This window comes from Sus scrofa, chromosome 2 (assembly GCF_054392235.1).
Source record: "Sus scrofa isolate SSC_HxYL_T2T_F1_AM1 chromosome 2, Sscrofa_HxYL_maternal_Yorkshire_Landrace_v2.0, whole genome shotgun sequence".
Lineage (NCBI taxonomy): Eukaryota > Metazoa > Chordata > Mammalia > Artiodactyla > Suidae > Sus > Sus scrofa.
In genome coordinates this window covers 4,540,942-4,565,297 of record NC_139384.1, presented here as the reverse complement: position 1 = coordinate 4,565,297, position 24,356 = coordinate 4,540,942, and the positions used below count along the sequence as shown (strand labels likewise).

Genomic DNA, 24,356 nt, shown 5'->3' with positions numbered 1-24,356 from the left:
CTCAGGTACCCGCAGAGCTGACACTCAAGGCTGGAATCAGACCCGTCCAGGCACTGCATCAGCTCTGCAGAGCCGAGTTCAAATCCTGGCCCCATCACTTACTGCCTGAGTGACCTCAGGCAGGTGACAAACCTCCCAGGACCTCATTTTCCATGTGAGGACAGTGGTAGAGCCAGCCCCGCAGCACACGGGGGCCCAGTCATTTAAGGGGGCTCTTCAGCAACCAAAGCGTGGGAGCGAGGACGGGTCCCTGGGGCCGCCGCCACAAGTGACTGCAAACTGGGGCTTTAAAACAGCAGATGTTTATTTCCTCGTGGTTCTGGGGACTGCAGTCAAGTGTGGGCGAGGCTTTGCTCCCTCCTGAGGCTCCAAGGAGGAAGCTTCCTGCCCTCGGCTTCTGGGGCCCCAGCCGCTGCTTGGCCTGGGCTCGGGGCCGCATCTTCCTCTGCGCCTCCGTCTTCACGTCAGCTTCTGTGTATGTGTGGCTGCTCCTCTCTCTCTCTCGAAGCCACTGTCACTGGTTGAGGGCCCCATCGTAACCTGGGGTGGGGCCTCACCTTGTCCTAAATCACACCTGCACAGACCTGGTTTCCACATAAGGTCGCGTTCTGAGGCTCCGGGTAGATGCAGGGTTGTGTGGGACACTCTGCAACCCCTCCAGGGCGTGACTTTTTCAGCTCCGGGGCCCTGAGAGGCTGGGGCCATGTGATGGGTGACGGAGCCCCGCTGGGTGCCCCCAGGGCTGGGGGCAGGTCTGTCCGGGGCTTTGCGCGGAGCTCCGTCCGCAGCAGCATCCCTCACCCGCCCCTCCCGCAGGTACCTGTACTTCACCAACATGCAGGACCGGGCGGCCAAGATCGAGCGCGCCGCCCTGGATGGCACCGAGCGTGAGGTCCTCTTCACCACGGGCCTCATCCGCCCCGTGGCCCTCGTGGTGGACAACGCGCTGGGCAAGCTCTTTTGGGTGGACGCAGACCTGAAACGCATCGAGAGCTGCGACCTGTCAGGTACACGCCCTGGGGCCTCCCCGGGGATCCGTCCCTCGGCAGCCACCAGGTCTGACCCACCAGGGCCCTCCTGGTCGTCAGTCACAGGGTGGCAGCGGGGCCCGTGCTGGGGCTTTACCACGCATAGTCCCCCCCGTGCGTTCCAGGTCCCAGATGATCCCCTGGGCTCAGAGAGGCTGAGCCAGCTGCCCAGGGCCCCACAGCGTGGGGTAGAGGAGGAATCCTACCCTCTGCCTCTAGTGCCTGTTCTCGCAGCTGCTCTGGTGTGGAGGCCCCTGGGCTGGAGAGGCGTGAGAGTCAGTGCTTGGAGGGGCTTTTCCTCCAGAAGTTGGGGGGGAGGGGGCTGGGGGGAGGGAAGCACCCTGCTTTCAGGGGGCTAGTGACTGCGCCCCAGATTTGGGTTATGGCCCTGGCCCCGAGGCCAGCCCAGGTGGGAGCAGGAACATCCGAGGAGGGACCTCACATCTGCCTGATTCCAGGGACTGTGTCCCAGCCCCAGCCCCGCCGTCCTCCCAAGTCAAGGGAGGGCCGAGCTCTCGGAGTCAGCTGCCACTCAGGGCACGCCGTCCCTCCTGCAGGGGCCAACCGCCTGACCCTGGAGGACGCCAACATCGTGCAGCCCGTGGGCCTGACTGTGCTGGGCAAGCACCTCTACTGGATTGACCGCCAGCAGCAGATGATCGAGCGCGTGGACAAGACCACGGGGGACTCGCGGACACGGGTGCAGGGCCGTGTCGCCCACCTGACCGGCATTCACGCCGTGGAGGACATCAGCGTGGAGGAGTTCTGTACGTGGGGGGCGGCAGCAGGCGGCGGTGTGTGCAGGGTCCCCGGGGAGGGTGGGCGCCTGCACGGAGCACATCGCCCCCCGACCTGGTCCCCTTGGAGAAAGACAGGAGGTTGAGCCAACGCGAGAGTTGTAGGATTGAGGCCCTGTTCGCGTTCTGGCTTTCAGCCAGGTCCACTCTCAGTTCCCAGAGGCCACCCTCAGGCTCTCACCGTGTGCTCCCCGCCCTCAGCAACAGAGCAAACCCCTCTGGCTTCCTTTTCTACCACCTGGAACCCGCCCTGCGTTCCAAGGGCCAGAGATTAGATTCCGGCCAGTTTTCAGATTAGCTTCCCTTTGACTGATTAGTAACCTTAATTACATCTCTCAACGCCTCTTGCCAAGGAAGGTAACAAAACCCCAGACACGATAGCTCATCCCAGCTGGGGAGTAGGGTGGGAACTTCGGGGGTCATTGTAGGAGTCTGCACTGTGCCCACGTGCCTGGGGGAGGGTGGGTGTCCCCCAGGGACCTCTGGTCCCTCCACCCCCTCTGTATACGGCCATACATGTGTTTAGAGGCAGGTGGGCATACATGTATGTCTGTCCCTCTGTCTTCTTGCTTTTCTCTCCTCGTTCCGTAAATACACCTGGGCTGCCAGCTGGGTGAACAGGGCCTTTGCTGTCCTTGTCCTGTGATACCCACTGTCTGGCCGCCTTCAAGGCCCGGGGGGCTGCCCCCCATCCCAGCCCAGCCCGTCACCTTGGCCTCCCACCTCGGCCACACCCCCGAGGTTTTGACTGTTCTGCACGCCAGGCCCTGTGCCCAGTATATTATGACGTTATGTGTGTTATTTCACAATAATTCTTTTACGGTTGAGGGAGGCAGGGCTCAGAAAGGGTGTGACGCCACCCTGTCACCCAGCCAGTAAACACGATGGGGCTTGGATGTGAGGCCAGAGCCCATGTTTTAGGCACTGGGCTTTTTTCTGGGCTCCCTGCTCAGAACTGGAGTCAGGACCTCTAATGCTGTGAGTCTGTCACCCCTGGGTTGACTGCTAGAGGGTGCTTTCTGCCCCGTGGGTGCTCAGCTGGGTCCCAGGTAAGAGAAATCACTGGACGACCAGCTTCCAGGGAACCGGGGCCCGCTGTGCCTGTGGGTTAGACGCCTGCGTTTACCTGCCCCTCACACCATCCTCAGCAAAGTCCTGGATTCCTGTGTGTCCCTGGCAGATGGTCAAAACAGAGATGCTGGTCCCACAAATGCTGAGACCACTGCCTGCTGGTGTCGCTGAAAGCCAGGCAGCTGCGCAGAAGCTCCTTGGAACTGAGGGGGCAGGGGGGCCAGGAGACATTCAGGGAGCAGGTTTGAGGCTGGAAACCGGGGATGTGTCCCCGAGCACGAATGTGCAGGGACTAGGGTGACAGAGAGAGGCTCTGTGTTTGGGGCAAGGGCGGGAAAGCCTTAGGATGTGTGTCACCCGGCCTGCTGCCCTGCAAGATCCCACAACTGGACTCTGGGCCAGGGGTGGACAGTCGGTGTGTGTGTCACCCTGGCTGCCTTTGCGAGGCAGCTGGCTGACTTGTGGAGTCGTGACAGGTGGCCTGGCTCGTGAAGCCAAAGTTACTTTCCGATTCTTTATGGAAAATGTTTGCTGGCCCTACTCTAAACGATGACTCTGCCATTTTCCATTTATTTATTCATTTATTTATTTTGGCTTTTCAAGGCTGTAACTGCAGCATATGGAGGTTCCCAGGCTAGGGGTCTAATCTGAGCTGCAGCTGCCTGCCTACGCCACAGCCACAGCAACACCGGACCCTTAACCCACTGAGCAAGGCCCGGGATTGAGCCTGCATCCTCCTGCATACGAGTTGGGTTCCTTACCACTGAGCCACAGTGGGAACTCCAGATTCCGCCATTTAAAACACCTAGTTGTCAAGGTTGAGGGGGAGTTTGACAACTCTGATTTGTCTCTCGGGGTGGGAGCGAGGGGCAGAGTCATTTCCTCCCACCTGAGGGAGGTCAGCCCCCCTCCCAGGCTCCTAAACATTGTCCAGGTGTTGGGCACGTGAGGTTTAATTGAATTAAAATATTCAAGTTCCCAGGGGTTCAGCATCCTTGTCATCTTAGTTCTCGTGTGTAGTAGTCTCCTGCAGTTCCCGTAACAAATCACCACAAACGGGGTGACTTAAAGTAACACGAACATGTTCTCTTACTGTCTGGAGTTCAAGGTCCAGGTGTCTGCAGACTGGGCTCCCTCTGGAGGTTGGGGTGGCTGCGGGCGGGGGGGGGGTTCTTTGCTCCTCCCACTTCCTGTGGTTACAGGTGTTCCCTGTGTCTGCATCATTTCAATATCTGCCTCTGTCTGCACATGGCCTTCTCCTCTGTCTCCACTTCTTGTGTCATCTCTTTTTTTTTTTCTGGCCACACACAAGGCATGCAGAAGCTCCCTGGCCAGGGAACAAACCCATGCCAGAGCAGGGACCCACGCCACAGCAGTGACAATGCAGGATCCTTAACTCCTGTCATCTCCTATAAGGACATTTGTCAGTGAATTTAGAGCCCACCCAGGAGTTCCCATCATAGCTCAGTGGTTAACAAATCTGACTAGGAACCACGACGTTGTGGGTTCGATCCCTGGGCTTGCTCAGTGGGCTAAGGATCCAGCGTTGCCATGAGCTGTGGTGTAGGTTGCAGACGCGGCTCGGATCCCACATTGCTGTGGCTCTGGCATAGGCTGGTGGCTACAGCTCTGATTAGACCCCTAGCCTGGGAACCTCCATGTGCAGTGGGAGCGGCCCTAAAATAGACAAAAAAAAAAAAAAAAAAAAAAAAATCCAGAGCCCACCCGGATAATTCAGAAAAGACCCCTCTCAAGATCCTTAGCATCACTATATTTGCAAAGACTCTTTCCAAATGAGGTCTCATGTGCAGATTCCAGGCAGTAGAATGTGGACATAGCTTTGGAGACCCCTACACCGCAAGAGACAGACACCTAGGTAGGCAGCATAGAGTGACAGTTGTGGGCTCAGTGGAAGCTGGCACAGATGAGCTGGGCTGTGACGCTGGGAAAGTTCTCTAAGTGCTTTTGGCCTCCATTTCTTCATCTGCAAAAGGCAGTGTCAGTAGAAACGGACTCCATGGGCTGCCCTGAAAATAAAGTGGGAGGATCTCCTACACTCCTACAGGAGTACCAGTTCTTATGAGTTCTTGCCTGGCCCCCATCCCCTCCATCCTTTGGGCCATAGTCCTGAGATAGGAACCCAACCCTCTCCCTTTTTTCTCTCCACAGCAGCCCACCCTTGTGCCCGGGACAATGGCGGCTGTTCCCACATCTGCATCGCCAAGGGTGATGGAACCCCACGGTGCTCATGCCCAGTCCACCTTGTGCTCCTGCAGAACCTGTTGACTTGTGGTGGTAGGTGTGACCTCAGCACTTTCTTTTGGGAAACTGAGCAGGGACCTGATTCCGCTGCCTGTGAGGTTGCTGCCAGGCACCTTTTAGATATATATTCCTGATAGCATACAGTTTCCAAATCAGACTGTCTCTTTGTTTGTCCTCTTTCCTAATATAGGCATATCAGGGCTATGAATTTCCCTCTAAGCACTCCTTTTGCTGCATCCTACAAATTTGGATAAATTATATTTTCATTTTGCTTTTTTTGTCTTTTTGCCATTTCTTGAGCCATTTCCACAGCATATGGAGATTCCCAGGCTAGGGCTCTATTCAGAGCTATAGCCACCTGCCTACGCCAGAGCCACAGCAACGCGGCATCCAAGCCGAGTCTGCAACCTACCCCATAGCTCATGGCAACGCTGGATCCTTAACCCACTGAGCAAGGCCAGGTATCGAACCCGCAACCTCATGGTTCCTAGTGGGATTCATTAACCACTGAGCCACGACGGGAACGCCTATATTTTCATTTTGAGTTAATTCAAATATTTAACAATTTTTCTCAAGATAATTTTTTGACCCTCGTGTTATTTAGAGATATGTCGTGTGATTTCCAAAGAGTTGGAAACTTTCTAGCCATCTTGCTTCTAGTTTAATTCCGTTGTGATCTGAGCACCTGCTTTGTATGATTTTCATCCTTTTAACTTTGTTCAGGTAATGTTCTATGCCTCAGCATGCTCCACTTTGGGGAATATTCCATGTGAGCTTGAGAAGAACGTGTCATCTCTTATTGGGCGGCGTGTTCTGTAAATGTCAGTCAGATTCAGTGCTGTTCAGGTTAGCTATATCTTTCCTGACTATGCTGTCAGTTACCAGTAGTGAATTTTTTTTTTTTAAGTAGTTCTGTCTTTTCACTTCCTTTTACCCTTGGTTCTCTTCTTCCCTAAGGCTGCATGCAAAGTGGTCAGGACTGTGAGCTTGGACCTGGCACAGCAGGTTAAGGATCTGGCATTGAAGCAGCTGTGGCACAGGTTGCAGCTGTGGCACAGACTTGATCCCTGGCCCAGGAAATTCCACATGCTGCGAGTACAGCTTAAAAAAAAAAAGAAAAAAAAAGTCTAAGCTTTAGGGTTAGACAGATGTGGGTTCACATCCCAGCTTTGCCACTTCCCAGCTGAGGGACCCTGGGCTGGTTTCTTGCCTCTCTGAGCCTCCACTTCCTTCTCTGTGAAACAGAGAAATTGAGAGCACTGACCTGATGGGGCTGTTATCATTTCACGGGGTACTTCGCGTGGTCCCTGACACTTGGCCCATGAGAATGCCAGCTGCTGTTAGTTGTGAGGATGTCAGAAGCAATAAAAAGGGGATGAAACTCAATCCCCGGGGGCTTCCTCTCTTCCTCCTGGTCCCCCGGTGACCTTGGATGTGTCGTTTCTCTTATCCCCTCCTCCGCTGAGCTCCTGAGGGAGTCCCTGTCCCTTCTGTCCTCATCCTCACCCCCAGGACCACACTGTGCCTCCCCCCCCACAGCAAATGCTTAGCACATGTCGGAGAGCAGGACCACAGGCCTATCCTTCTGGAACTTTCTACTGCCCCACCTCACACCATGAACCCCAGAGAGCTTAGCCAAGAACAGAAGGGACATTTTATGACTGTCCCCTGATGGGGCCACCTTGACCCTCCTGAACTTCCTGGTGGCGTCGTTCTGAGTTCCAGCCCGGGGACTCACGTGGCTTTGTGGCCTGAGAATGACGATGCAGCTTCCGCAGATGTCCAGGCTGCCCAGGAGAAGAGGGGCCGGGGAGAGAGCTGCACAGAGCACTCGGCTCCCCCTCGGACCCTGGCCCTGGGCCTCTCCACAGGGGGACGCGGCCCTCTGTCACCTGCTCCCCAGGCTTTGGCCCTCAGACTCTACTGTGTCCCCATCTTCATCTTCCCTGGACTCTCTTCTGGGGCCTCACAGGAGGGTAAGGGCTCACGGAGGCTCCCAGGAAGTACCGCAACCCAGGTGCCTCACGCGGTGACAGGAGCCAGTGGGCAGGGCATAGCCCGTGATGCTTCTGCCTTCTCAGCAGGGCCGCTGGCAATGCTGTGTGAGCCCCGCCAAAGCAGGTGCATGTGTGTGGGGGCACACACACATGCACACGCGCCACTGTCACTGTCACTGCTATGAGGAGCCTGTGATGGAGGGTGGCTGCTTCTGTTTCAGGGACAAGAGAGTGGAGGCTCTGGGAGGGTGGGGGTTTCTCAGGTTGCAGAGCTGCTGAGGGGAGCCTGGGTTCAAGGCCAGGTCTGTGCAACCCCCACCCTGGCCCTTCCTCCCTCTCCAGCTACCACCGCCAGGACTGGGGGGCCCTGCAGAAAGGCTGTGCCTGCCCCACATGGACCCCCTTCTTCCTGGCCGGGCCACAGTGGGGGCGGGCAGTTGAAACAACAGCCAAAGGCAAAGGGGGAGTTCCTGCTGTGGCACACTGGGCTCTCTAGAGTGCTAGAATGCAGGTTCAATCCCCAACACAGCACAGTGGGTTAAGGGATCCTGTGTAGCTCGCAACTGCAGCTCAAATCTGATCGCCGGCCCAGAAACTCCCTGTGCCATGGGGCTGCCAGAAAAGAAAAAGACAAAGGGCCTTTCCAAGCTGGAGCTCAGGAATAGGGCATAGGCCACTGTCTGCATATACAGCTTTTTCTGGCCAGCATTCACGTATCCTTTGTTGGTGGCTCAGTGTGCAAATATCTGTCGCTGGCTCACTGGAGGCACAGAGGGCATCTGGACTCCTTTGTCCCCGGCGTATCCTCTGTGGCCAAGCCTGGTGGGAAATAGCCGGCCTTCTTTTCATCATTGCTCACGTCTCCTCCCATCTCACATCCCTGTTCAGCCCCCTGTGGAGTCGGCAGTTACCGCCAGGGCAGTGGGTTCCAAGTGCTGAAAGGCTTAGGTGCCTATGACATTGATACTTTTGTGAAATTGATCCTTTTTTCCTTAATCGGGTTTCAAGAGTGTGGAGGACTATTGTTATATGTTGGAGTTTGGGCTGATTTCTGGGCCTCCGTTTTCTGTGATTTTCCACCCAGAAGAGGGGAAGGTGACAACAGGACCCCTGGGAAATGGAGGCGGGGAGGGGCAACTCCTGCCTCTCCCCGCGGGGGCTCTCCCATCCGTGCCCATCCAGCCCTGGCCGCCAGGACAGTGCCATCCCCTGAGCACTACCATCTGGCTGCACTTGGCCTGCGCTCGGGAAGCTGACCCCGAGGTGGGGGGACTTATCATGGCCACCTGGTGGGAGGCGGCCCCAGGTTTCCAGTCCTGCACCCTCCCAGCCGGCCACCCTCACACGACTCCCTCCACCAGGGAGCCTTTGAACCCCTCCTCACCCACGCTGCCCTCTGTGGGATCCTCACCCCTGCCTTTCCTCAGCCCGCTCTTCAATAAGGTGCCAGGGTCCTCCACCAGCCCCCCAACCTGCCACAGTGGGTGTGGGTGCAGTGGCGACCGGCAGAGTTCCAGCTCCACTGCCCCCGTGTGTGACAGGTGAGGGTGCTATGCTGACCGCCCAGTTGCTGGCCCTCCTACACGCCCCAGGGTGCAGTGGACACTCTGGTGTGGCCAGGCGGGCACACAGACCCTCTGCTTTGCATTGACAGCTTCATCACCTGCTGGGGCTGGAGATGGGACAGCAGGCAGGACCTTGGGGCCCCAGCACCGGTGAATTGAGTGTGTTTCCTGCTTTGCGCAGTGTCTATCCAGCTGGACGGCCTGTGATGGCCTTTCTCTCCTCCGCAGAGCCTCCCACATGCTCCCCCGACCAGTTCGCGTGTGCCACAGGGGAGATCGACTGCATCCCAGGGGCCTGGCGCTGCGACGGCTTCCCGGAGTGTGACGACCAGAGCGACGAAGAGGGCTGCCCGGTGTGCTCGGCCGCCCAGTTCCCCTGTGCGCGGGGCCAGTGCGTCGACCTGCGGCTGCGCTGTGACGGCGAGGCGGACTGCCAGGACCGCTCTGACGAGGCGGACTGCGATGGTGAGGCCCCGCCCCCGGGCCCACAGACCCCGCCCAGGCCCCGCCCCTCCCCAGGCCCCGCCCCTCCCCAGGCTCCACATGGGTTTCCAGCAGCCGCTAGGCCTGCCCACCTTGAACTTGGGCTCTATCTGGCCACCTAAAAGTAGGGTCACTGTAAAGCCTTTGCCTGGAGCAAAATTTCCAGGCACATTTCAGCTCAGCTTGGGAGAGAAGAATGCTAGTTTTAGGCCCACTGAGGAAAACCCTGCCAGCTGCCGCACCCAGCAGTTCGGCTTCAGGGCGGGACTGTGAGCGTCTCTCTGTCTCTCTTGCCCACCTTCACTCGGCCAAGAACTTTACAGAAACCCGAGGCGAGTCCAGTGCTCAGCTGGACTTCCCTGTGTGCGCTGTGGCTAATCCCCATTCCCAAAGGCGGTGCTGTCCTCCACCAGGCAGTCTGAGGGATGATGCTAACTCCTGGGTGGTTTTCTAGCATCCCTTCCAACGGGGAGTCCCAAGGAGATTTGCTTAGGCAACCTGGGTCCACCCTGACCAGCAGCATCTTCCTCTAGACTGTGAGAGTCAAACATGTATCTCTGAGTTCTCCTTTTATGTTTTTTTAATTTATTTATTTACTTAGTCTTTTGTCTTTTTTCCGGGCCACACCTGCGGCATATGGAGGTTCCCAGGCTAGGGGTCTAATCAGAGCTGTTGCTGCCGGCCTACGTCAGAGCCACAGCAACACCAGATCCGAGCCGCGTTTGCAACGCTCACGGCAACGCCAGATCCCTCCCCCACTGAGCGAGGCCAGGGATTGAACCTGCAACCTCATGGATCCTAGTCGGATTTGTTTCCGCTCTGCCACGACGGGAACACTTCTGAGTTTTCCTTTTATAAATGGCCTGCTCAGGTGGTTCCTGCCCCATGCTGTCAGCACCACGGCCTCATGAATGCCCCTGGGCTGTTAATAGGTGGTTCTAGTGGCCACCCCCCCAGGCACCGAGTCCTGTTCTTGGATAATCCACCTGCTGTCTGTTCACCGTGCTCTGCCCCCATTTGTGATGAGCCGAGCTGTCTTGTGGCAGAGGTAGGCCTCGCGGGGGATCATGTCCCCAGCTGTTTCTGTAAAGCTGCAGTGGTTCAGACTTTCCAGTTCACAGACCTTCTGAGACCTCGGTGGAGACAGTAGACAGGGACTGGCACAGCGCGGCCTGAGGGCCAAATCCACTAGCTATTTTGGTAAATAAGGTTTGACTGAGACACAGCCAGGCTCATGCATTTACATGTTGTCTGTGGCTCCTCCTGCCTTGAAACAGCCGAGTCGTGTGGAAAGTAACGTCGTGTCTTTTCTGTCAAAGGAAATCCTGGTGACTCCGTTTTGCTCCCAGGTTCGGCCGAAACGCCTTCCTGAGAGCCCCCTCCCCCCCCCCCAGGAACAAGTTGTTTCAAAGGAGCCACTCGAGAAGAATGTGCGCCCTGACCTGACCCACGGGAAGGGGACAGGTCCATCCCCTGCGTTAGGGGTCAAGAGGGAGGGTCTTTTCTTCTGTGCTTTTGAGCATGCGCCCTGCTGCAGAAGTAAAATGCCTTGTCGAGATCTCCCCGGGTTCAGGCGTCTCAGTTTCCAACAGGAACGATCCGAGCCGTGGCCCCAGTAGTAGTTACAGTAGAGGTCTAGGGCCCTTAAAGCCTGAGTGCTTTTTACCATCTGGCTCTTTACAGAAAATTTGGCTGAGCCCTGCCTTACCCCCGTGGCCCCAGCACAGTGTTCTGGCCAAGATCTCAGCGGAGACCTTGCCCTCCCTCCCCCCCTGCGCGTGTCTGGGGGTGGGGGGAGCATCAGGAAGACAGCAGGCCCTGGTGCAGGCGCTGGGCTGCACCCTCTGTTACTGCAAGAACGGGGTGCCTTGTCTCCAGTGTCTAGAGCAGGGCGCCTGGGGCAGGGCAGTGGGAGAGCTTGGCCTGCAAGTACTGGGGGCAGGTGATGACTGAGCCTCCTCGCAGAGTTTCAGCCCCTGCCGGTCAGCAGGGAGGCAGAGGCGGCAGTCAGAGCTCAGCCTTCCTCTTCCCCCCCCCCAAAGGCCGTGAGCTGCGCCAGTTGCTGGCCTGGGCTGCCTTTGCCTTCGGTTGAGCTCTGCTCCCTTCCTGACCCTCCAAGCTCTGCTGCTACGTCACCTGTCCCCTGCCTGCCCCCGCCCCAGGAAGCCTGGCTCCTCGGGGTGCCTTGTCTGTTGGCCCTCACCGCCCCTGTAACCAGGGAGAGCCTGGCGCTGGGCCGTGGGGTCCTCCTGGTGAGATCCCTTCCTGGGTGACATCAGGTTCCTTCCCTGCCAGCCGGCCCCGCGCTGCATGGGCCTCAGAACAGGGGTCACCAGGGGGCGGGCAAGGCGGGATTTGCCATGACCACGCCCCGACCTGCTCCTAGAAGGGTGCAGCTGTCTGCTCTACATGTGGAACCCAGACCTTTGTTGTGGGGCCTGGGGTAGCGGGGCAGGGAGCACCGGTCGGCGGTCGTCTGCTCAGTGCTCCTGGCCGCGTCATGCCCTCCAGCCTCCCTGAACGCAAGGCCCCTCCTTGCAGCCGTCTGCCTGCCCAACCAGTTCCGGTGCGCCAGCGGCCAGTGCGTCCTCATCAAGCAGCAGTGCGACTCCTTTCCTGACTGCATCGACGGCTCTGACGAGCTCATGTGCGGTGAGCTGGCTTCGCCGGGAGGCCGGGAGGCCGGGTGCGGGTCACCCTGTGCCAGGGACTGCCCCAGGACTGGGGAGTCTAGAGGCGGGAAAGGGCGGGGACCAAGGAGGTAGGGAGCTCAGGCATATCTGGCCTTGGCAGGGAAGCCAGGAAGCCTTCCTGGAGGTGGAGACAGCTGTGACGAGGGGGCAGGGGAGACTGTGAGTCCAGGGGCAGTCCAGCTGGGACAGAGGCTCAGAGGCAGGCCCGCACTGGAGAAGGCTTAGGCGGGTGGGCCTGACTGTGCCAGGCCAGGCCTGAGGGTATGGTGGCACGCTTCTGTCCGGAGACCTCACTCAGCCGCCTCTGTCAGCAGGATTACTCTGACAGGGTAGGGGCTGGGCCTGTTCCCTGGCAGCGAACGCACACATACATGCTGCATGCTCCTCGCCCACACAGTCAGGGGTACAGGAGCCAGAGAATGTGAAACCAGAGCAGTCAGGGAAGGCTTCCTGGAGGCAGCGGCTCTTGAAAGCTTGTCTGATTCAGTCAGGAAGGGAGCTGGAGGGAGTTCCCGCTGAGGTGCAGTGAGTTATGAATCTGACCTCAATGGCTTGGGTTACTGCAGAGGTGCAGGTTCAATCTCCGGCCTGGAGCAAGGGTTAAAGGATCTGGCATTGCCACAGCTGTGGCTTGGATTCAGTCCCTGGCCAGGGAACTTCCGTATGTCTCACATGTGGCCATTTAAAAAAAAACCAAAAAAGCAGAAAAAGAAGGGACATTCCCATTATGGCTCAGTGGGTTAAGAACACAACTAGTATCTATGAGGATGCAGGTTCAATCCCTGGCCCCACTCAGTGGATTAAGGATCCCGTGTGGCTGTGGCTGTGGTGGAGGCCAGCAGCTGCAGCTCTGATTGGACCCCTAGCCTGGAAACTTCCTTATGCCGTGGGTGTGGCTCTAAAAAGACCGGGGAAAAAAAAAAAAAAGGAGCTGGATTTCCAGACAGGAAGTGGGACTATGTCTGTGTGTCTGGGGACACGACCGCCTTGTCCACTGCAGAGGGACCTGGGCTGAGAGCTCTGACTGCAGCGTAGAGAAGCCTTGGGAGGGGGCAGAAGGAGGGGTCCCCAGGGGGCTCACTGAGCACTTGGGCACCTTCAGGTCAGCCCGGGTCAGGCCCCTCAGATACCATCTTAAGGATGTGGTCTGGGGTCCGAGGGCAACAGGGGGGCCTCCGGGGTCTGAGCCCCGATCCTCTGCTGGGCGGGTGCCCAGTGTGTCTGTCTGCAGCCTCCTGTGTGACTGTGGCCCCAGAGGCCGGGGGTGATGTTTCTCCAGAGTGAGGCCTCGCCACCCGAACCAGCAGCTCTGCTCCTTTCCTGTGGGCTCGGGCTGGCTGGGGGACCTCGGTGGTCGTCTCCAGAATCGTTGTGCGAACCCGATGGGCAAGTGAATGTCCTTTTCCAAAGCCGAGTCTAGAACCCAGACGTGCCCTCCATCCCGCAGGTGGCTGTGATAGCGGAGCGAGGCCCAGGAGCACCCCCGCCCGGGAACTCTATACGCAGGGCACCCAGAAGGACTGCTGGGTGCACCCCTGCAGCCCTGAGCTGGCTCCTGGCTTTGGGGGGGGTTGGCTGAGCCCCCCAAATCTAGATGCTGACGTACTCCACTCCTCACAGTTCCCATGCTTTGGGTTTTTCAGGGTTCCTGGCCTCTGCAGCAGGCAGGCCTGAGGGGCGCAGCCAGCCCCGTGGGTGAAGACCCCAGCCCGGCCGGCCTCTGCATGGTCCTACCCACCCCCATACCCGCAGCCTGCTGCTCAGGCTCCAGGGAAGGAGACGTGGGAGCACCCCGTGCCTGCACTTCCAGCCGGGAAGCTCCCCAGTTAGGGGATCAGTGGGGGCTGCTTTGGGGGAGTCCCTGTGGAAAGCTGGGGGGCTCCATCAGGCAGAAGAGGAGGGGCAGCCCGTCAGGGGTGCTGCCCCAGCCCCAGCGTCTCCTTCTTTCCCGCCTGCGTCTGTGGGTGCTGGGCCTGGGCAGGAGCAGCCCCTCCTGGGCCCTCGCGCCCCCTGGCAAGAGGCCCTTTTCAGGTCACACCCACCCTCTGACCCGGCTTGTCCTCCGACAGAAATCACCAAGCTGCCCTCGGACGACAGCCCGGCCCACAGCAGCGCCATCGGGCCGGTCATTGGCATCATCCTGTCGCTCTTCGTCATGGGCGGGGTCTACTTCGTGTGCCAGCGCGTGGTGTGTCAGCGCTACGCGGGGGCCACCGGGCCCTTCCCGCACGAGTACGTCAGTGGGACCCCCCACGTGCCCCTCAACTTCATCGCGCCGGGCGGCTCCCAGCACGGGCCCTTCCCAGGTAAGGAGCCGAGGCAGCCCGGAGGTGGGAGGGTGCCCGGGGCGGGGATGCTCTTCGGACGTGGCCTGAGAATCTCTTGTGGGGTGTGTCCTGAGGCGTCCCTTGGGGACAGCCGGGCGGGGATGCTAATCAGGTAGAATTTACTCGCCTGCACCTGGGCCCCCTGGGCAGCGGAGTTGGGGAGAGGGCACCGTGTCTGTGACCGGCCTTGCGCCCTCCGCCCGTAGGCATCTCCTGCAGCAAGTCCATGATGAGCTCCGTGAGCCTGATGGGGGGCCGGGCCGGGGTGCCCCTCTACGACCGGAACCACGTCACCGGGGCCTCGTCCAGCAGCTCATCCAGCACCAAGGCCACGCTGTACCCGCCGGTGAGTGGCGGCAGGGGAGGCCTGGCCGCCTGGGGGTGAACATTCTCCGTTTGGGAAAGAGAGCACCCTGGCCCTGGTGGGTCCTCTGAAAGCCACCTAAAAACCCAAAATGGGGCATCTCCCAAACATCCCGCCTTGCAGGGCTGCTGCTGGGAGTTTCCAGGTCTGGGTGGCCGTCTTTGGTCTGCAGGACCTGCCAGGATGGGGTGCACTGAGGGGGCCTTGTGAGCTTCCCTCAGTGTCCCCACCGGGAAGACCCTATGGTTTCCCGCCCCGGGGCTTGCTGGTTCCCAGACAAGGGCTGGATTGTTTTCTGAGGACCGTGCTCTCAGGGTGACGTTTGTGGCTGAAATGTTCCCTGAGGCTTCCAGAAGGCCAAGCAGGGCGAGAGGCCAGCCCCTGGCTGAGCGACACCCTGGAATGAAATGACTGTGCAGGTGGCAAAGTCCCAAAGCCCCCGGTATCCGAGCCCCACTCAGCATCCCGAGAAGGGACCCTCTCCTCGTGGCTGGTGGGGAAAGACCCCCATTTCCGAGGGCACAGCCCCAGGGTACCCGGGGTAAGGTTGATGCCCAAACATGAAGCTGGAGATACCTAGACCTCAGCTTCTGACTTGATGTGGTTCTATGCTTTTTTTTCTTTCTTTCTTTTTTTTTTTTTTTTTTGGCCAACCCGCGGCATATGGAGTTAGCCGGCCAGGGATCAGATCTGAGCCACAGATGCGGCCTACACTGCAGCTGAGGCAATACCAGCTCCTTTAACCCACTGGGCGGGGCTGGGGCCCAAACCCACATCCAGGAGCTGCAGAGACACCCCTGATCCCTTTGCACCACAGCAGGAACTCCTCTGTGCTGTTTAAATCCTTGAAACCTGACCTCCTGTGATGACACACTCTTCTGAGGCGAAGACAGCCCCTGGGACCTTCCCTGGGGAGGGGGGATCTCCATCAAACCCCACCCACCAGGGCTGGGCCTTCCCGCCTTTCTGGGTGTCCCCCACATTGGGGATGTTGCCCCTTCTTGTTGTGTCTGACCGGGGCAAGGCCTCGGAGGGAGGAAAGAGCAGGGGGTGTCATCTTGGGTTGGGACCCGAGCCTCCTGGAAGCTTCGGGGCCCGACCGTGCTGAGGGCAGAGGAGGCTGGAGCTTAAGAACGTGGTCCCCAAACTCTCGTCCTCCTTATGGCTCCTGTCGCCTGGCTTTCAGGTGCCCGATGGAACCAGCCGGAAGCACCAGGAACTCTAGGACAGCCCCCCAGCCCCCCAGGCCCCCACGCAGACCCCAGGATGTTCCCAGGCTCTGCTAGGAACTGGCGGCGGGGGGTGGGAGGGGATCTTCTTTAGCAGCAAGAGATGACATTAACCACCAGCATTTCTTTTAAAACAGTTTTATTGAGGTATAAGTCGCAGACCGTACAGTTCACCCACTTCACGTGTACAGTTTGGTGGTTTTTAGTGTATTCACAGCGTTGCGCAACCAGCCCCACGGTTAATTTTAGAAAATATCACCATCCCCAAAAAAAGCCCTGCACGAAGCCAGCTTTTTTTTTTTTTTTTGGCTTTTTAGGGCCACACCCGAGGTCGTTGTGGTCCAGCGGGTTAAGGATCTGGCATTGTCACTGCCGTGACTCAGGAACCAACACATGCCATGGGCACAGCCAGAAAAAAATAAAAAGATTGTGGACTTTATTTTTTTGTTTTACATTTTGAGATCATTATAGATGTGCACATACTCTAAGACGTAATACTGCGAGGTCCTTTTGCCCCTTCACCAGTGTTCCCAGTGGCGGCTTCTCACGGACCCGTGAGTCAGTCATCTTTGCACTGCTCTAACAAAGCTGCCGTAGACTGGGCAGCTCAGGCCACACGCGGGTATTTCTCGCAGTCCCCGAGGCTGGAGAACTCAAGATCAAGGTTCTGGCAGGTTGGGTGTCTGTCGAGGGCCCAGTTTCCGGTTCCTGGTGGCTGTCGGACCTGTATGTGGCGGAAGGGGTCGAGGAGCTTTCTAGGGTCCCTTTCTTACGGGCCTGGATTCCATCCATGAGGGCTGCACCCTCGTGATTTAAGCGCCTCCCGAGGGCCCCACTTCCTTCCTCATGTTGGGGTTTCTGTTTCAACATAGGGACCTGGGGAGACACCAGCTTCGAGTCTCTAGCAGCAGTGGCTCAACATCATAACCAGAGCTTTGATACGACTTCCTCTGACTTTGCTCAGATTTTACCAGCCTCACATATGCAGGATTTTTTTAAAGAAAACTTTAAAAAATATATATATATATATATTTTTTTTAAAAAAATATATATGAGTTCCCAACGTGGCACAGTGGAAATGAATCCGACTAGGAACCATGAGGTTGTGGGTTCGATCCCTGGCCTCACTCAGTGGGTTAAAGATCTGGTGTTGCCGTGAGCTGTGGTGTAGGTCACAGATGCAGCTCGGATCTGGCGTGACTGTGGCTGTGGTGTAGGCCAGCGGCTGTAGTTCCGATTAGACCCCCAGCCTGGGAACCTCCATGTGCCTTGGGTGCAGCCTTAAACAGACAAAAGATGAAAATAGATAAATATGTATATATATGTGTGTGTATGTATATAGCTATTCTATGCTCACAGCAGAATTGAGAGGAGGGTACAGAGATTTCCCAAATCCCCCTTCCTCCCCCTCTGCCAACACCCCCCCCCACCAGGGGGAGACGCTTGTTAGGGTCCGTGAACCTACCCGCCGTCATGCACGGTGCACGCCTGAGTCTGCTCTTGGGGCCATATCATTCTGCGGGTTTAGACAATTGCGTGATGACAGGTATCCATCATGAGAGCCTCGTACGGAGTAGGTTCATGCGTTCTTTTTAAAATCCACATGGTCTCATCTGAATAACGAGAGCGCCCCTCTGAGCCTTGTTTTTTTGGTTTTGGTTTTTGTTTTTTTTTCTTTTTATAGCCACACCCCTAGCATAGGGAAGTTCCTGGGCAGAGGATTGAATCTGAGCTGCAGCTGCAGTAGTGCTGGATCCTTTCACCCACTATCCTGAGCAGGGATCAAACCCAAGCCTCCACAGCCACCCGAGCTGCCGCAGTCAGAGTCTTAACCCATGCACCACACTGGGAACTCCTCTGAGCCTTGCTTCTAAAAGCTGGCATTGGAATTCTCTGGTGGCGCAGCAGGTTAAGGATCCAGCAATGTCACTGCTGTGGCTCCAGACACTGCTGTGTCATGAGTTCGATCCCTGGCGTGGGAACTTCCGCAAGCCCTGGGCGCAGTCCCCCCCCCCCAAAAAAAAGCTGGCATTTATGAAAGCACTTCTATTTTGTTTGTTTGTTTGTTTTTAGGGCCACATCCACTGCATATGGATGTTCCCAGGCTAGGGGACCAATCGGAGCTGTAGCTGCTGACCTACACTACACCACAGCCACAGCGAAGCCAGATCCGAGCCGCGTCTGCGACCTACACCACAGCCCACAGCAATGCTGGCTCCTTAACCCACTGATGGAGGCCAGGGATCAGACCCACATCGTCATGGATACTCCCTGGGCTCATTTCCACTGTGCCGCCACGGGAACTCCTACGAAGCCCGTCTGAGGGGTACAGAAGTGCCGTATCTCCCCAATTCCAGAAGGGGGCTCACTCATCTTCCCATTTTGCAAACGGGAGGGGGCTAAGGAAGTGAGAGTTAAGGGCACTGGGCCCTCGGGCCTGAGCCGACCACTCCCTGCCCTGCCTCCCTGCTCCTGCACCCTGGTGGCAGGGCTGTCCCCTTCTTGGTGACTGGACAGCGCCCTTGCATGGACAGCGCCCAGTGGGTGTCCAGCTGCTCCCAGGGTCTTGTTACTCCAGCAGCACTACCTGGAACCCTGAGGGGAGGCGGCAGGGACTGTGTGGTCATCCTGACCCCTCGGGCCCAAGGGGCCTCTGGAGGGGACATCTTCCCGCCAGCAGAGGGCCGCGCCAGCACAACTCTCCCTCTCCATACACGCTCCTCAGGTTTAATTTGGGGTAAAAATGGTCTGGTGGTGTCATTTTAATTTATATTTCTCTTACTACGAATGGCATCAAATATCTTTTTGTGTGTTTAATGTCTTTTGTAGTTTTAGTGTCTCAGAAGTGATGTTTATGTCATTTTCCTATTGAGTTTTTGGTATTTTAAAAATTCGTTTTTGGGAGTTCCCGTCGTGGCGCAGTGGTTAACGAATCCGACTAGGAACCATGAGGTTGTGGGTTCGATCCCTGCCCTTGCTCAGTGGGTTAAGGATCCGGCGTTGCCGTGAGCTGTGGTGTAGGTTGCAGATGCGGTTCGTATCCCGCATTGCTGTGGCTCTGGCGCGTAGGCTGGTGGCTACAGCTCCGATTCGACCCCTAGCCTGGGAACCTCCATATGCCACGGAAGTGGCCCAAGAAATGGCAAAAAGACCAAAAAAAAAAAAAATTCATTTTTGGAGTTCCCCTTGTGGCTCAGCAGGTTAAGAACCCAACTAGTATCCAAAAGGCTGCGGTTTCGATCCCTGGCCTTGCTCAATGGTTAAGGATCCAGTTAGGGGAGTTTGGGGTTTTTTTTTTTTTTTTTGGTCTTTCTTGTCTTTTTAGGGCCACAGCCGCAGCCTATGGAAGTTCCCAGACCAATAACAAGATCCTGCAGCGTTGCCACGAGCTGTGGTGTAGCTCATAGATGCGGCTCGGTTCCTGCATTGCTGTGGCTGTGGTGTAGGTCGGCAGCTGCAGCTCCGATTTGACCCTTGGTCTGGGGAACTTCCATATGCTGCGGCTGTGACCCTAAAAAAAACAAAATAGAATAAAATTGGGCTATTTCCTGAGATATGGGTTGAAAATATTTTTCCTGGCTTTTTGTCTTTTGATTTGGTTTATGTTGTGTGTTGCCATTTATACAAGGATGCTGTCAATCATTTGTGGATATCTGGGGTTTCTTGGGCCATGCCCAGAAAGGCTTTCCCTCCACACACACACACACACACACACACACAGTTTCTATGCTCTCTTTCTTCATGTTCTCAAGGTTTCATGCTTATAGTTAAAACTTTGATTCTCCAGGAATAGAATTAGAGGTACGGAGTGAGGCGGGAGACATCGGCTTTATTTCTGTGCTGATGGCGACCAGGTGGCCTTTGTTAGTCGCCGTCCAATCAGCAGACAGAAACCACCTGGTGATTTGAACAGAGAAAGTTCAATATACAGACTTATGAGCAGGGATGGGAATTCCAGGGAATTGGCCAGAAAGAGGCAAAGAGAACTCTTAAAACATGGGAAAAGCAGATCGGCTAAGAGAGAGTGACCAGGGGGGAGCCTCCAGCCCCAGTCACCAGATGACAGAGAAGTCACCTGGGTGCTACCTGGGCAGAACTTGCTAGAAATCTGCCCACTGCAGAATGGGGGTGACTTCTCCACAACCCCCCAACCTTCACATCTCCGACACCCTGGGGGAAGTAGCTTGGACCTCCGGCAGAGGAGGGAGGGATGTGGGCAGCCCGCCCTGGAGGCAGGAATGGGGAGAAGCCACATCCAGTCAAGTTCAAGGGCAGATGCAGAAATAGGACCCCACGGGCCTGGGCTCCTGGGGGAGACCGTTTCTGCCGGGCTTCCCTGCCTGATTTCTGCCCTCCCAACTTTGGGGTCAAATCCTGAGGAATCCCCAGGCCACGGAGGACCCCCAGAATAAGGAGAGGGGCCCATGCGGGTTCCTGAAGGGCAGGGGGACGGGCCTGGGCGCTTGTAGTTACTGAGTGTCCGGACAGCCCGGGGAAGGAAGCCCGTCTCCTTCGCCCCGTTTTAGAGCCGAGGCGGAGGCCCTCACGCTGCAGCTGGGAGGAGGTGAAACCGGAATCAGACCCTCCTCCGCCCGGGAAGAAAGGCCCTGCCCTTCGCCTCGCCTCCACGGGGGGTTCAGCCCCAGGCACGCAGTGAGAGCGCCCCCTGCAGGGACGGCTCGGCGGAGGCGGGGTGCTGGGGAAGGTGCAGACCTGACCTGTTGTGTCTGGACCCCAGGTCCCTCTGTCCCTTTCCTGCCGCCTGGCTCTGGAGGGCGGGTTCCCGTGCGAGAGCTGTGCCTTTATTATTACAATTTGGGGGGCAGTGGGGTCCCTTAAGAAAGGGCCACCCTTTCCTGATTAGCCGAGAGGCATGGGGAGAGCGGGCAGTGCCCCTCCCTCCATGTGGCACCCCCAGGGAGCAGGTCCCCTGAGTGTTAGGAATAAGGAATCAATTATAGGAATTAGACTTTGCATCACGTGGAAGGAGATGGGGAAGCAGAAGCCTAAAGAGGGGAGTTGGCAGCAAAGTCCCAGAGGAACCTGGAGAGGTGCTCTGGGCGCGGCGACACGCCGGGACCTGCAGGGGCATCTCCCTGCCGGTGACGTGGTGCAGAGGACCTGAGCGCACAGCCGAGCACCCGGCAGGGGCGGGGGGTCGCCGCCGGTCAGCGGGGTGGGCCTCTGCAGCCACCCTGCTGGCGCCTGTGCCCATCCTCGGGGCCGCCACTGCCGCTCCCCTTCCCCAGACCAGGACGGGTCCCAGGAGGAGGGAACCGGGCAGGGGTGGCCCACGTGACCTTGCTTGGCTCCCCTCAGATCCTGAACCCGCCACCATCCCCCGCCACGGACCCCTCCCTCTACAACCTGGACGTGTTCTACTCCTCCAACATTCCGGCCGCCGCCAGGCCCTACAGGTACGGAGGCCTCTCCCTGTGGCACTGGAGCCTTGTTCGCATTTCCCGGGGGAGCCGGCGAAGAGGGGTGGGGGGGAGGGGGCGTGCTCTGGGCCTTCCTGCCCTAGGCCCACATGCCGCCTCCCTTCTAGGTCCAGAGTTCAGATCCCACTGGGGCAGGGTGTTTTGCAAGCCGGGGCCCAGATGTGGCCTTGAATGGCGCCACCAGGGGATTCCCCACCGCGGTCGGCCCCGCCCCCAGAGGACCCTGGGCCTAGGCCTGAATCCAGGGCTGGGACCCGGCCGGTCGCCGTCCATGGGCGTGCAGGCGAGGCGGGCCCCCGATCGGGCCATCCTTCCTCCTGACTCACTGCCAGGGCCTGTTTGAACCCGGGAAACTCACGGGCCACACCCGCAGCTGCCCAGGTCGGGGCGGCACACCCCACCCGGGTGGGGAGGGGCCCCTGGAGAACGTTGAGAAGGAGCAGGATCCAGGGCTGCTGGCCTGCGTCCAGCGGTGGGTGGGTCAGAGCCGGGGTGGGCAGGGCGAACCTGCTGACCTTCAACCCTGTGGTCTCAGCCAACAGGGCTCACCGACCAGGTGCCCTGGGTCCTTCGCGCCCAGGCGAGCTACCCTACCGATCGGGCAGGTGGAGGGGGTGCCCCAGCCAGGCTTGCTCGCCGGGTAGAGAGCGGGGCTTTGGGGGTGACGAGGCTGCCCACCCTCCTGGAACGGCGCCGCCTGCCATCTGGTGGCTGTTTCAGGAACTGCAGGGCCCAGCCCCAGGAGAGGCACAGCTCTTCCCTGGGTCACTGCCCAGTTCAAGAACTTGCAGTGGCTCCCCGCTGCTTCAGTGTCACAGCCTGTCCCAGGGTGGTCACATCCATAGCAGCCTGCCCGGGCCCCTCAGCCTCCGGTCTGCCACATGCTTCGCTCTCTGTCCTGATTTGGGTCCCACCCAACACCTCGCACCCCCCCACTTCCCCCCCCGCCGCCCTGCGGCGCCCCCCCCCCCCCCGCCCCCGCCGCCCTATCTGTTTCTCCATTTTGTCAATGAGTCACTGAAGCTCAGAGAGGTTACGTGAGCTGCCCAAGGTGAGCTGGGTGGGCTCTGGAGGCCCTGCTCCCCATGAAGGTGACCTTGACCTGGGGCTGCTGTCCCTGTCGGGGCCTGGGCTTGGCAGCCTGCAGGGTAGGTGTGGGCGCGCCCACTTCAGAGGCAGTGATGCGGAGGCTCAGAGAGGCCACCCAGCTGGGGGCCCCCCATGCCCGATAGGCGAACATGCATGTGGGCCCCTCTGAACGGAGGTCCCCTTTCTCCGCAGGCCCTACATCATCCGCGGCATGGCGCCCCCGACGACGCCCTGCAGTACAGACGTGTGCGACAGCGACTACAGCGCCAGCCGCTGGAAGGCCAGCAAGTACTACCTGGATTTGAACTCGGACTCAGACCCCTACCCACCCCCGCCCACGCCGCACAGCCAGTACCTGTCGGCGGAGGACAGCTGCCCGCCTTCGCCCGCCACGGAAAGGAGTTACTTCCACCTCTTCCCGCCCCCACCGTCCCCCTGCACGGACTCGTCCTGACCTCGGCCGGGCCACCCCGGCCTCTCTGTGCCCGTGTAAATAGTTTTAAATATGAACAAAGAAAAAATTATATTTTATGATTTAAAAAATAAATATAGTTGGGATTTTAAAAACATGAGAAATGTGAACAGTGATGGGTGGGCCGGGCGGGGAAGACTTTGTACAGTGCAGAAAATATTTATAAACCTAATTTTTTAAAACGTCATGGCCATTCTTTCATGCCACGTGTGTGTTCGAGTTGAGTGTCCCGGCAGAGACAACGCCGTCCCGGCCCCCGCCCCACCCCCCGACAGCTGCTGGAGTTGTGCGCTTATCCTTCTGGGCACGGGCTGCTCGCCACCAGGGAGGGGTCACGCCTCTGGGCAGAGGGCCCGCTGGCAGGGCAGCTTCGTGGATGCCTGACTCATGCACGACCTGACGCTCGATTTCGTGCTCTGCTGTTGCCGTCCTGAAATTCAAAATAATTTTGAAGATCAAGGCCCTGTATTTTCCTCTCACACTGGGCTCTGCAGATTATATCCCTGGGCTTTGGGCTGGTCCCTGGTCACTCCCTGCTACCACTTGACCAGCCTGTGTGTGTGGGCCCCCGGGCTGCTGCTGCCCATCAGAACGGAACTGGGGGGAGTTCCCTCTGTGGCTCAGCAGGTCAAGGACCTAAAACAGCATCCCTGAGGAGGCGCCTCTTCCATCCCTGGTCTCGCTCAGGATCCATAGTTGCTGCCCGTTGTGTAGATCGTAGATGCAGTGCGGACCCTGCTTTGCTGTGGCTGTGGCTGTGGCCAGCAGCTGCAGCTCTGATTCGACCCCAGGCCCAGGAACTTCCATATGCCACAGGTGCAGCCCTTTCAAAAAGCAAAAACGAGATGTTGAGGCTGGAGGGGGAACTCTAAGGAGAGGTGAAGGCTGGGTCCATTTTCACATGGAAATTTCACTCTGCTTCTTTCCTTTTGCTTCACTGCCTTAGATTAGGCCTGGGGCACTCACCTCGGGTTGGGGAGGGAGCCCCTCGCTCCCCCGTCCCACACCCCCTACGTCCATTTCTGCAGACAGGCTGTGTAGAGCCCAGTTCGCATGGAGGTGGGCAGTACCCGCTGCCTGAGGCCCGCCCGGTGCCCCCGCCCCCGCCCCTGCCCCTGGTGGTGCAGGAGGCAACAGAGGAGTCAGCAACCTGTGTGTCCTGAGGAGGCTGGGCTGTTGGACAGGGAAGAAGGAGATGCAGCAGCCAGGGAGGCCTGACTCCTGGAAGGTCCAGGCCAAGGGCTGGGAGCACCCTCTGCTGGTTCTCCAACCTCATCTGGAGGGAGTGCCTCCCTCCACAACCCCGAGATTGCGCCTTTGACCCCCCGGGGCCTGGAGTGCAGAGGTGACAGCTGAGGGCAGGGAGGCAGGTGAGATGAGGCGGGCGGTGGCTCTGTAGGGATAGAGCTGGGACCAGCCTGGCCTCCTGGGACAGACCTTTGAGGAGTAGCCTCCCCGAACCCAAGGTCATTGGCAGCGGGAGGGGGGGACAGGGGTGACCTGCCATGGGTGCAAAGTCACCATGTGGAAGTGCCGAC

The 24,356-nt window shown here is 58.3% G+C and overlaps 1 protein-coding gene across 6 annotated transcripts in view; it reads left to right on the top strand.

Annotated features, from left to right (window-relative positions):
* The window catches only part of LRP5 (LDL receptor related protein 5), a 119,871-nt gene extending 96,871 nt beyond the window's left edge, over nucleotides 1–23,000 (top strand). For 2 of the 6 annotated variants that reach the window (XM_021082720.2, XM_085010556.1), the window contains exons 15-23: nucleotides 817–1,007; nucleotides 1,586–1,795; nucleotides 5,066–5,191; nucleotides 8,949–9,185; nucleotides 11,745–11,855; nucleotides 13,966–14,202; nucleotides 14,430–14,569; nucleotides 21,136–21,233; nucleotides 22,539–23,000. In XM_021082720.2, the coding sequence (XP_020938379.2) occupies nucleotides 817–1,007; nucleotides 1,586–1,795; nucleotides 5,066–5,191; nucleotides 8,949–9,185; nucleotides 11,745–11,855; nucleotides 13,966–14,202; nucleotides 14,430–14,569; nucleotides 21,136–21,233; nucleotides 22,539–22,800 (1,612 nt within the window). In that variant the 3' untranslated portion in view covers nucleotides 22,801–23,000. Of the gene's footprint in view, nucleotides 1–816; nucleotides 1,008–1,585; nucleotides 1,796–5,065; nucleotides 5,192–8,948; nucleotides 9,186–11,714; nucleotides 11,856–13,965; nucleotides 14,203–14,429; nucleotides 14,570–16,133; nucleotides 16,256–21,135; nucleotides 21,234–22,538 lie in introns of those variants that run through there. The other 4 variants (XM_021082719.2, XM_085010555.1, XM_021082723.2 and 1 more) reach the window with 3 other exon arrangements.
* Nucleotides 23,001–24,356: the final 1,356 nt, after the last annotated feature.